Source organism: Dipteris shenzhenensis, chromosome 8, assembly GCF_047967505.1.
Source record: "Dipteris shenzhenensis isolate YYH24624 ecotype China chromosome 8, Dip_SZ_1.0, whole genome shotgun sequence".
Lineage (NCBI taxonomy): Eukaryota > Viridiplantae > Streptophyta > Polypodiopsida > Gleicheniales > Dipteridaceae > Dipteris > Dipteris shenzhenensis.
In genome coordinates, this window is record NC_141603.1 from 40450740 (window position 1) to 40463793 (window position 13054).

General features: G+C 45.2%; 1 protein-coding gene across 2 annotated transcripts in view; it reads left to right on the forward strand.

Moving 5' to 3' along the window:
* The window catches only part of LOC147899499 (Galactose oxidase/kelch repeat superfamily protein), a 121770-nt gene that overhangs the window by 56154 nt on the left and 52562 nt on the right, over positions 1 to 13054 (forward strand). For both annotated transcript variants that reach the window (XM_087378048.1, XM_087378049.1), the window contains exon 12: positions 10111 to 10174. In XM_087378048.1, coding sequence (XP_087234174.1) covers positions 10111 to 10174 — 64 coding nt within the window. The remainder of the gene's footprint in view (positions 1 to 10110; positions 10175 to 13054) is intronic.

Genomic DNA, 13054 nt, shown 5'->3' on the forward strand with positions numbered 1-13054 from the left:
CCCTAGCCATCATCATTGACAGCTCCCGCATATTCAGCTTGCGAATACTGCATGGCTGGTTAGGAAATGGATTCGCCAACGCTAGCTAGGATTTTACTTGGCCTGCTTCCTAGGAGCAACAAGAGCTTTGTTACGATAAGAATGCAGGCTGGAGTTTGGCACCGGTGACCTTCGAATAGCTAATGCCGTTGCTTCTGCGGGAGGAAGATCAGGAGTATGACGGATCCAATGATAAGGCCTTTAATGCTCAGGTCAAGAGCAAAGGCATGGGGAAGGGCAAGCCCAAGAAGAATGCTAAATCTGATGATGATGAGGACTCCTTTGATGGTGAGGATAATTAAAAGAGAGCATAAAAAGAAGTGCTTCTACTGTGACGTGCTAGGACACTATATGTAAGACTGCTGGAAGAAGAGACGTATCAAAAGGAGTCGTCGTCATCCAATCAGGATTTAGAAGAGACAAAAACGACAACAAATGTGGTAACCAATGAAGAACTTTTATTGGTGACATCTCTTGCTGATGTAAAGTATGCATGTCTCATATTGAAAGATGGTCTAGAGAGGATTTAACAACCTTTGTGGAGATGAAGGACAGCAAGGAGTGCTCATAATTCTCTTGACATTAGGGAAGTCTCTTTGGAAGCACCTTGGGACTCTAATCAAATGGACGCTGGGATTTCGAAAGGAGCACCACAGTAGGGAAGTTGTGAGTGCGTCCTTGAGGCGCATGGCTTGTTTTCAAAGAAAGCAGACATTCAGGTGGATCTATTGGTATGTGCACTCATTGTATATTCATTCAAACCTTAATAACATGCTTTGGGACGATTCTATTCTTTATGTTTCTTACGCTATGAGAGATTGGAAGGTGTATGCTTTCCTAGAAGGCAGAAGGGGAAGTGTTGGTGCTTCTTCAAATCTCAGATGCAGGTTGTTGGAAGGTGGATATGATGGATGTATGGCAGCCTTGGTGATAGAGATAGGAACATCTACAGGTGAAGAGAGTGTGCAGAAGCAAGAAGAATACTTGCTTGAGAGCTCATTGGGAGCTCATGGTCCAGTTTATCTGGAGATATACTTGGGTAGGGAGATTTGTGTGGATCAACCAGTAGGGTCTCATTGCTCTGATTGCTCATTTGGATGCGGACCTTGCAAAAGGGAGGACAGGTTGAAATAGACCTCGGAGCACGGTGCTTGGAAGATTCCAAGTTGTTCGCTTATTGTGAGGGGGATAACTGGATTATGTTTGCACTAGGTTTGCTCGTGAGTTCATGACCGAAGATGGTGGTGCCATGGACTAGTGGTACTGTCACATTTGTACCTAGTACTAGGGTGGTGGAGCAGTACCAAAGAACGAAAACAAATCCAAATTGTTCCAGAGGGCTTCTTCATGGAAGTTGATGGAGCATTTGCATTGATGAGTGGGGGCTGGCCTATGCTGTATCGGCAAGAGGGGTTATTGGGAGTTTACATGGTCACCTTGCCATATGTGAGCCCCCAAATGAGGAGAGCATGGGGGAGGTGTCATGTGCACACTAGGGACAGGCAGGCAAATGACATGCTAGAGTGCTATCCATGGGAGCATGGGTTAGCAAGATTGGTTTTCCGTTTCTTTTCTTGGCTTTTATTGGCGAGCACTCTTCCTTGAGGCTATAAAGGGAGTGGCAAGGCCATAGTTGCACACACCAGCTAGGAAGGAGCAGAGCTAGGAGCTACCAACGCAGCTTTTCACCAGGCAGTATGGGACGCCAGGGGTGAGGTTTGGCTTGCAGTGTTGGTAGTTTCCACGAGGCTCCCTAGCCTGGGCTCATTGTGGCTGATCAAGTCTGGATTAGCATGGTTGGGTGATGAGTTGCCTGCACACGACTCTGGTGTTGCTGACCATTGTTTCGATAGGATTAGATCTTGTGACGGTGTAACAGATGGTATCAGAGCTGTCCTATCGTGGATGATCTCGATCGTGGTTAAACTAATTGCGAGGTAGGTTGGAGTGGCGAATTCTAGGTCTGCTCTTTATGCTTCACAAATTCTGATTGCTTCTCTGGCTAATCGATGGAAGGGTAGTTATGGATGCAAGTTGGGGATTTAAGGCCAGGAGGACATAGATAGGCATGGAAGTAACAAGGATGCGTGAAGGAGGAATGATTAACTATGGTTTCGTCTCTGTGGGCTTCAATCGCTATGCTTAGGAAAGGCACATAGGAGATTTGCAGCTCATACGCATGGGGTTGGAGTGACGGTGAAGGGGGCTGCCTGATGTGCATTGGCTCTTCGGATGATGATAGCACAGAGAGTCGGATGATGATTTCGCGGATTGTTGGCGGTCCAGACTAGGGTATTGGTTCAAGATACCAACTTGCAGGGGGGTTGGAGAGAGTCAACGATGGAGGTTGATTTGAGTGTTGAGGGTGCTTTCTCAGAGCTTTCCTATTTTTTAAAAATAGGAAAGCACGCTGTTTTTAGTTTTTTTGGGAACCTTGCTTTTGGTGCATCAATTGCTTTTTAGGGCACCACCCACTCTATAAGACTCTCCTCATATACGCCTATTTGCCCTTATGTGCCTATTTGCTCTCTTTCATTCTTTCCCTGCCTCGGCTGACTAGTCTTCTTTCCTCCTATATGATTTCTGGTTCCCGGTGCTATCCTCCTCCTCCTCTACCATTCCTTGTAGCCATCATCTTCTAGTGGAAGATTTCCCTTCCTTGCATACGTGGTGGACAGACTTGAAGCAGCTTGCAGCTTGTAGTTTCATTTTTCAGGTCATCACATATTTGTAACGAGTTAGGGAATATGGGGATTATACCTTGGGGCGTAGCAGGCTACCATGGATAGCTCTATCCTCTTCTATGGCACTTGCAGCAGGAGGAGATCAGAGGTGCTGGTATGCACGTACAAAGAGATGGTTTGAGCGACTGGGGCTCCACATGGATAGACTACCTCCCTTCCAGTATAGCATGGATGCTCCGTTCTCTCCCCTCTTATCACACGAGGTCAACCAGGTTATCCGTGAGGATCTACTACAACTACACACTTTTCGGACCTGGTTGGAACCGAGTGAACTCCTAGTGAAGCTTAGCTTCTACAGAGATCACTTCTTACATATCACAGCGGAGGGTTTCATTGACGCACCAGGATACACACAGATTCACCTACCCCACTCGATGAGGATCTCTCTTGGGCAGTTCCGGGTCTCTTCACACAGACTTCGTATCGAGAGTGGCAGAGCAGAGCGACTACCTAGGGAGCGGCGCATATGCACACTATGTGACATACAGGAGGTTGAGACAGAGGAGCATTTCATCTTCAGGTGTCCTGTGTACTATGAGATCCGAGGACGTTTCCACTGCCTCTTCAGGGATAGTTATGGGATTCTAGCCCGTTTCCTCTCCTACCCAGACCAGCGGTGTTTGGCAGGTTTCATTCATGAGGCACTTGGACACCGCGAGAGGATATTCCGAGCACGGAGACAGGAGCAGACTTCTTCCTCGGTTGATCCCTCTCAGAGCTCTATCACGGAGTTCTTTCAGCTAGATCACATGGACCCCAACGAGATGAGGCCTCGACATGACCGTGACCCGGAGCCCGTGACCTGACAGCTCAGACAGAGGGTCGACACACAGATCACACTTGGAGACATCCCCTCCTTGTTCAGAGTCGGAGCCGGCGACCGACGGGGGTCACAGTAGCCCTGGTTAGACGCAGAGCTACGACCAGGAGACGTGCCAGGACTGCACCTCTGAGTGGCCGGCAACACTCTATTGCCGACTTCATGCCTCCATTGCCTCATCCATCCTGATATCTTGCTGTTGCTGGGGATGATGATGATATTGATGATGATGCTGAGATTGATACATAGTCGACCATCGACATGACTATGTTGTACTTAGGACTTAGTACTGCCATTCTGCATTTTTGCATTTTTTGCATTTTGCATTTTGCATTGGTATGGATGCTCGTTTAGTAGCTCCACTACCACAACTCGTTGTATCAGGATTTTCACAGTCTCATAGACCCATCGGTCTTCCGAAGACTTTAATAAACTTTCTTTCTTTCTTTCTTTCTGATATTGGGTGATGGAGAGCCACCATAGTAATATGACTCCTTCGTTGGATTACGGTCTTGTGGAATTTGAGAGAGATCACATCCAAGCTCATTCCTCCAAGACCGGAAGCTGTCCTTCAGGATATGGAGAATTTGCACGAAGAGATTTGGAAATCTCTTAAATATTACAAGACTCCACAGAATTAGAAGTATATGATTGGAGGCTCACATTGTGACAAGTGTCGAGAATGTGTCTTAGAAGCATTGCGTCAACACCATGTTCTTTATAAGCATAAGGGATCTCGGACTTGATCTCTAGGCATCTTGGCCTTTATTTGTGCTCGTCCGATTTTGGGCTGAATTGAATAAACTGTTTTGTTATGCTTGCCATAAGGCTGTCTCTTAAGATTTTGACCCACTTTCTTGTGGATGTGATTGTGAGGTTTTTATGATTTGTTGCTTATAGACATGAGAAGCTTTTGCTTACCAACATATGAAGTGACCTATTTGGGGGCGTGTCTTTCATGTCCACAGCTAATTATTTAATGAGAATCCTTTCATAGGGATCTCAAATCTTATGAATTTCGGTGAGTTTAAAGTTTTTTGACACACGTTTAGTTTCCAAGATTTGATGGGTATAGACGGATGCCTCGACTCGGACGCTAGTCAGGGAAGTTTCTAAGTGCACATAAGTTGTCTCTTCCCTGGACCAGGTTTTGGGCCATAGTCTCAAATTGCGTTATACTTTTCGAGGTTTTTTTTTCAGATTGCGGTTTTTGGTTGGCCATTTATATTTACTATTATGATAGTTCACGACAGATTTACAAAGTGGAGTTGTAGTAATCTTAGCATGTGGTGTGGTGTATTATGGTGGTATGGGACACTATGATCCATCACATGCTGTGGCATAAGGACTCTGTGCCTACGAACACACGACTATCTTTTCTTTTCTTGGAAGATAGGTTAGTTACATAGACAATTATGAGATGGTAGATTAAATCATAATAATGTATGTTGAAATGTTGGTGCTTGGTACACAAAGTGTCTTTGAGATTGATCGGTCAACTTTGCTTTGAGTTAGTACCCTAGACTATGCTTTTCGAGGTCTAAAAGAAAATATTTTGACTTTCCAGGTTTGGGAAGTCAGATTCGATTTCACTTCTGAGTTTGAGAAGTACAGATTTGATTTCACTTACGAGTCTCGGAAGTGTAGATTTGATCTCACTTCCAAATCTAGAAAGTGTAGATTTGTTGAACTTTTCCTCATTCGAAAAATAAGGGTTGATATTTTTCCATTAGGGGAGAGACTACTGTTATACTTCAGTAGTAGATTATGGGTTTTTCAGAGTATTTGGTTTTCCCATTCTAAAGGACATTAAGATTAAAGCAAGCAAGTCAAATGACAGATATTTCGAGCACAACTCTTTAGGACAGTTGTTGCTTACCTTGGGTACTTGTAACATGTGCCTACCTTAGGTATTGGTAGCACTGTGAGATTAGAGTTGCCAGTTGGTTCATTTGACAGAGATGTTGTTTTTTGACCAGTACTTCATGCTCCTCTGATGTTTTTGAGCAGGTGGATCTCTTGGTAGGATTGTCCTTGACTCTATTCGCTTCGACCAATTGTTAGTTGTTTCTAGCAAGTTTACTACTACTTCTAAGTTTTTATGAGCTTAGGAGTGAGCTCTTTGAGGAAGGGGAGATGTCATTTGCAGGTTAGGGACAGGCAGGCAGATGACAGGCTAGAGTGGAATCCGTCGGAACATTGGTCAACAAGATTGCTTTTTCGCTTTTCTTGGCGAGCACTCTTCCCTGAGGCTATAAAGAGACATAGTTGCACACACTAGCTAGGAGCTACTAACGCAGCTGTTCACCAGGAGGTGCGGGATGCCAGGGGTGAGGTTTGGCTTGCAAGGCTGGTAGTTTCCACGAGGCTCTATAGCCTGGGCTCGGCGAGGCTGATCAAGTATGTCGTGTACACTAGGGATAGGCAGGAAGATGATGAGCTAGAGTGCTATCCGTGGGAACATGGGTTAGTAAGATTGTTTTTGCTTTCTTAGCGCTTGTGTGATTTTCTTGGTTTTTCTTGGCGAGCACTCTTCGCTGAGGCTATAAAGTGAGTGCCAGGGGCATAGCTGCACACGTTGGCCAGTGAGGGAGCAAAGCTAGGAGGTACTTGTGCAGCTATTGACCAGGCAGTATGGGACGCCAAGGGTGAGGCTTGGCTGGCAGGGCTGGCAGTTTGTCATAAGGTTGCCTCTTAAGAGTTTGATGTACTTGCTTACGAATGTGATTGTGAGGTTTTTATGATTTGTTGATTACAAACATAGGGAACTGAACTATTTGAGGGCGTGTCTACCGCTAATTATTTTATGAGAATCCTTTTGTAGGGATCTCAAATCTCAAGGATTTGACAGATGCTCCGACTAGAACGCTAGTCAAGGAAGTTTCTAAGTGCAAAGATGTTGTGTATCCCTAGACTGAGTGTTGGTCCCTAGTCTCGAATTAAGTTATACTTTTCAAGCGCCTCTTTCAGTTTGTGGGTTTGGGTTAGCCATTGGCATTTACTATTTATGAAAGCTCGCAACAGATCCTTAAACTTGTGTTGTATCAATCATAGAATGTGGGTGTGTCGTGTATTATGGTGGTATGGGACGTCATGGTCCATCACATGCTCTGGAAGTATGCGAGAGTATCCAGATTTATTTAGGACTCTGCGCCTACGAACACATGACTATCTTTTCCTTTTTTGGAAGATATATTACTTGTACAGACAATTATGAGATTCTAGCTTAAATCATAATAATGTCTGTTGAAATATTGGTTCTTCATTCTCAAAGCTTCTTTGAGATTGACCGATCGCATTTGCTTCGAGTTAGGACCCTAGACTACGCTTTTTGAGGTTGAAAAACAGATATTTTGACTTTCTGGGTCTGGGAGGTTAGATTTGATTTCACTTCCGAGTTTTGGAACTGCAGATTTGTTTAACTTCCCTAATTTGGAAATAAGATTTGATATTTTTTCCATCTAGGAAGAGACTACTGTTATGTTTATTATAGTTTATACTTCAGTAGTAAAATTTTTGGGGTTTTTTCCGAGTACTCCGTGGTTTTTCCTTAGTGTAGAGGACATCACGATTAAAGCATGCGAGTCAGATGGCAGATATTTTGGGGACAACTCTTAGGACTGTTGTTGCTTACCTTGGGTACTGGTAGCTTATACCCACCTTGGGTATTAGTAGCATTGTCAGAGTAGAGTTGCCATTTGGTTCATTTGACAGAGATGTTGCTTTTTGACTAGTACTTCATGCTCATCTGATGTTTCTGAGCAGCTGGCTCTCTTGGTGGGATTGTCCTTGAGCCTATTGGTTTCGATCAATAGTACTACTTCTTCTGAGTTTTTATGAGCTCAGGAGTGAGCTCTTTGAGGAAAGGGAGTATGACATTTACACTCTAGGCATGCAGATGACATGCTAGAGTGCTATCCGTGGGAACATGGGTCAGCATTTTTGCTTTTCTTGGCTTTTCTTGGCGAGCACTCTTCCCTAAGGCGATGAAGGGAGTGCCAGGGCCATAGTTGCACACACCAGCCAGGAAAGAGTAGAACTAGGAGCTACCAACGCTGCTGCTCACCAGGCGGTATGAGACTCCAGGGGTGAGGTTTGGCTTGCAAGGCTGGCAGTTTCCACTAGGCTCTCTAGCCTGGGCTCAGTGGGGCTGATCAAGTCTGGATCAGCATGGTTGGGTGGCCAGTTGCTTGCTCATGATTCTTGTGTTGCTGACCATGGTTTCGATAGGGTTAGATCCTGTGAGGGCGTGACAGGAGGCGTGCCAGCAGATAAACAGTAAGAAATCAGGGCTGCCACATGGGCAGCGTGTAGGTTGCCAGTGGGCAGCATATGGAAGAGTACCTGGCTGGCATTGGAGCTGGTCGGAGCAGGTCTGGTGTTCAGACAGAAGCACCTGGAGCAGATCACGTCACAGGACAGCAAAGGCATCTGTATGCACTGCTTGGGGCTGCAATGTAGCGCAGAAGAAGGTCAGGGCAGCACCTGGAAGAGGTGATTGGAGCTGGCAGGTTACACGTCAGTTTGTAGCATCTGGCAGAAGGTATTGGAGCTGACCTGCAAGCAGCATAGGGCTGAACAGATGTCAGAAGAAACTGGTGCTGCAGGACCTGGTTAGGATGCCCAGAAGATGCCAGCGATGTACGGAACAGAGGCAGAATGGGCAGATCTGCCATGCAGCAGAAATGTGCCTGGAAAGGACCAGATATGGCAGGTTTGCTGGTGAGGCCAGTCTTTGAACTGGTATACAGTTCACAGACCATGTCAGGAAGTAGGGCTGGGGTTTCAGGCTATATAAGGGCACTCTCCTGGGGCATTCACAAGTAACTTGTACCTGGAGTTTGGTGCCTCATTCAGGGTTGCCACTTGTGCAGCAGGGAGGTCCAGATCTACAACCACTGCCTTACAACAGGCTGTCCAGCAGTAGCAGCAGGGAGGCTTGATTGCCGGGCACACTTTGTAGGTCCACATAGCCTCGAGGAGTTCAATGCAGGCCAAGTGTTTTGGAGGTGCCACGAGGAGGTAGGAGAACAGTTTTGAGTGTACAGGGGTCCACATCTAGTTAGCACTCTGCTGATAGAGGGTGACATACTGAACACATATTTTGTATATAATTTGCTCCAGTTGGACAAATATATGTTTCTGGTTCCACATCTCTTGTGCATAGTTCATGTACTGTCTGTACATATTTACATAGTACAGATTACAGTAGTGAACTTGGGTTTGAATTCACCACTGTGTGATTCCTGGGCACTATCTGTAGAAGAGTGTGGGGTAGAAGAGATGCATCATGGCACAAAGAGAGAGAGCTCAAGTGAGGCAAAATCCCTGTATTAGAATGAAGGAATGTCCTCCATTATATAGAAAGAGAGGATGGTGTAGGCACCTCCCCTATATCAGTGGCAATCAGCCCCTACATCAGTGGGACTGGCCTAAATCAAAGGAACCTCCCATGTGGGGGCCTTTGGCTTACATCATCACTTAGGTCACACACTAGACACCTCATAGCATTAGATGTGCTTCTACAACACACACACACACACACACACACACACACACATGTGACTCCCCTAGATGCACACATGCACCTTAGAGCAAGCCCTTGATCACATTTATCCCAACACTATCTCGTTGTGTTTGAGCTTCCACTGTCTGCGGGGAAGATTGGCCTAAGCAAGCAACCTTTCCCACTCTCTTTTCTTGAAACAGCCCCTACAAGACTAGAGGAGACCCTCGGTTGATGAGAAGACTAGAACCACATCGCCCAACATTTGACGTGCGCCATATGTTTGGGGAGGGGGAACTTAATTAATTTCTTTATTAATTACTGATTAATTTCTAGATTAATTATTAATTGATTTCTTAATTAATTATTAATTGAATAGTAAATAAATTTAATGAGATAAATATGATAATTGAAGAGTTGTTGGTATCAACATAGAGGTGGCGTAAAGATACATCATTTGTTGAAAATGATGAATAGGATATCCCCTCTTATGCTTCCGAATCTATTTCAGAGGCAGGGAGCTAAGATGCTGAGAGGCGGGCTGCAGGACGCCAGCACCCTTCAGTGCCTTTCTAGATTGCTGAATTTGTATTTCTCAATGTTTCTAATAGAAGGTACTTTTTGTAGGGAAGAAAAAGTTTTAGTGCATATTCTCATACTGACCCTTATTCGTACCCATATTATCTGATAAGCAATGTTTATTATAAAGACTTCCTCGATCTGGTCATGAGTTTTCCTTTTTTTATGGCTAGTTTCTTTTCCTAAGTACGCTTGTACATATGCAAAATGACACATAGTGATTGAGATGCTATTGCTAGTCATTAGTATAAAACAAAGCAATGTCAGCTAATTAGCTGCAACAGTTGTTTATGAGTTTTGTGATCAGTTTGAAAAACTGATTGTTGTTGGGACTATACTGGCTGATGTTTAAATTGTTGAAGAATATACTTATTTGAAGCAGGCACATGGATTTCTCATGTGACTCTTGTTTGTGCTTGCAGGGGATCTAATATGCAGCACTTTTTTAAATGAGTTTTATGCTTTTCAAATGGACAATCGCCGCTGGTCTCTCTCTCTCTCTCTCTCTCTCTCTCTCTCTCTCTCTGTTGCTGTGTGTGTGTGTGTGTCCCCTCCACGCCACATCTGCTTTCTTTATCGACTTCTTGGTGGGTGCATATTGCTTTGCGCCCCCCCACCCCCCCGGGGCGCCCCGACCCCTCTTGTCTTCCCCTTTTTTATTTTTTGGCCTGCAGGTTGTGTCAACTTGGAAATTATAGTTTGTGAAATAAGGTATGCCATCATAGAAAGTGAGAACCAGACAGCCTGCCATCTTGTTTGCTCCAGTGTGGCTGTAACTGCTGTGTAGGGTGTCTTCTTGACCTGAACTCCCACCTAGAGATTTCCCATGTTCACCTCCCATGCAGGCGATTTGCAATGCCATTACATGCTTCTATATTTAGATATTATGGGGACAGGAGTCTCCTCTCAGATGACTGTTTTTTGCTGTACAGGTCTGCTTTCTATTGCTTGATGGCACTCTCCTCGGGTCTATGCATCCCTGTGTCAGTAAACCACATAACTGAAATGAGCTTTAAAAACCCTGTAAATTGGAGACCTAGCAAGCTCCATGGGACATAAGCCGATTGCAAAGTATCACTTTGAAGTGTATAGCTCTCTATGGATGTCTATTTTATAGATATATTTGCTGAAGCAATCCAAATTTTTTGCTTTGAATCACCAGGAGTTACAAAATGATAAGCCAGCTAATCTGGGCTAGTTACTGTATAACAAAGGATGTTGGTTTAAGGAAGGTATGGGTTCCGATCTGGAAGTGGGGAGAAAAGAGTGGGGTGGCAGGAAAGCTGGGGTTGAAAAAAGGGAGCAGCAGAAGGAAAAAAAGGAAGAGAGAAGGGCAGGGTGTAAGGGATAGAGGAATAGGGACAGTAAAAATAAGGAAGTTGAGCTGGAGGGGGAGACCTAGAGTGTGCACAAAAGAACCAAACTGGTAGGGCCCAATACTTTGTGGAGAGAGAGAGAGAGAGAGAGAGAGAGAGATGCATTAAAGTCTGCGGAAGGGCTTGCGGGCCTATGGGACAAGGTATAAAGTACACCAACAGGATGATCTCATACAAGCCTCAGTGGGCTGGAGCAAAGGGCGCACTAAGGCCCTTGCTGAGTGCTAAGACTGCTAAACTGCTAAACTGAAAAAACTGTAAAACTGATAAGCTGATAAACTGATAATTCTACAGAGCTCAATAGCTTGAGCAAAATTAGATATAACCCGGAGACTAGCAACTATCTGAGAGCTGTAGCATGCTGAGATCTGAGACTCAGGCTCAGAAGCCAAAGCCCGGCACCGTGGTGGCTCGTCTGTGAGCAGCAAAAATGTTTCGGATCTGCATTTGTTGGGCTGTGTCATGCTGTGGTGGCGGAGGGGGACGTGGTCTCCTCGATCTCTGAACCTGTTGGGTTATGTTCAGAGAAACCCCTCGCCTCGGGCAGTCTTCCCTGAGGAATGCTGTGATAGGACGGACCTCAATAGAGTGTGCTCTGGTCACTCTCCGTGCTGCAGGTGGTCTCTGCATCCCTCTCTCAGTAATCCAGGCTGCCTGCATGTCTGCTATCTCCTCCATCTACATCCCAATGTGCTGTGGGACTGACTCAAATGCATAGAAGTCTGTGACATGAGGCTATGCTCTGTCAGCCTCTCTATCCTGTGGCGTGATCGCCTCCTGTTGCTCTCTAATCTGGTGCAAAGACCTTGGTTTTTGTTGCTGCCCACATCCCAAGGTGATTGGAAGCTGTTTTTGCTGATTTCTGCTCAGATTTCAAAGCTGGAATAACCGCCAAGGGCTGGCACGCATCCCTAGGCAGAATATTTGCTGCCACTCGACCTGATTTTGCTGCATTTCAGCCCGTTTTTTCTGCTGGCACGCATCCCAAGGCATCTCTCCTGCACCAGAACTGCTGGCACGCAGTCCAGGACCTGATTTCCAGTTGGTACATCATGTTTTCTTGATTGAACGACCCATTCTGAAGCTGTACGGGTTGTTCTGCACATCTAGAGCTCTTGTTGCAGATATTTTAGCCTTTTCTCTTGTTTCTGGCTTCTACACCTGTGAGCCTTGCTCTTCCTTCTCTTTTCAGCTCTCAGAATCTGTATCCTCACTTTCTCTCTCTTTTCCCCTTGATTGGAAGTCATTTCTACACCCTAGGGATAGGTGCAAGAGCTTGCCCTTCTTCCATGGAGAGTGGGTATGGATATTCTGACTTCCGTTTGGTTTGCTTTTGCTATCTTGGAAGCTTGTTGCTTTGGATTTCGTTGTTTGGAGTTCTTTCTGGGCATTACAGGTTGTAGGTATAAACCTAGTCACATAGGGTATATGCCAGGTGGATGCCAGAGGAACAGATTGGTTGCAGTTTGATGCCTTGAGGCTATTTGAGCACTTATGGGGATTTGCTTTGATGCCTTGTTACAGTCCAGTGACATAGTTGTTGAGATATGCCTTAATTTTGACCCTGGCATTGGGGTACTAGTGTTGCACTGGAATTGGATGGAGGCAGAGGCCAAGTGTTGGCTCTGGTAGTGGAAAATGGAAAGGAGAAGAGTATAAGGGTGCACCCTTGTTGTAAAGCAGAATTCCACTTTTGAAGAATTAAATAAATGCCGAAAGGGATGCCAATTATTTGGGGCCAGTGTGGTGTTTCGTGTTTGGTTCGTTGAGTAGGGGCATTCTAGCCTCCATCCATATTTTCTTTTTCAAAGTTGTTTTTAAGTGGTTTTGTGTTTAAGGAAGTGGTTGAAAGAGATGCAATGTGGCTATAAATGACATGGATGCTAAGCTAGTTACGGTTTACTGCCCTTTGGTTTACTGAAGGCTGGTGAGAGAGAGAGAGAGAGAGAGAGAGAGAGAGAGAGAGAGACTTATTAAAGTCTTTGGAAGA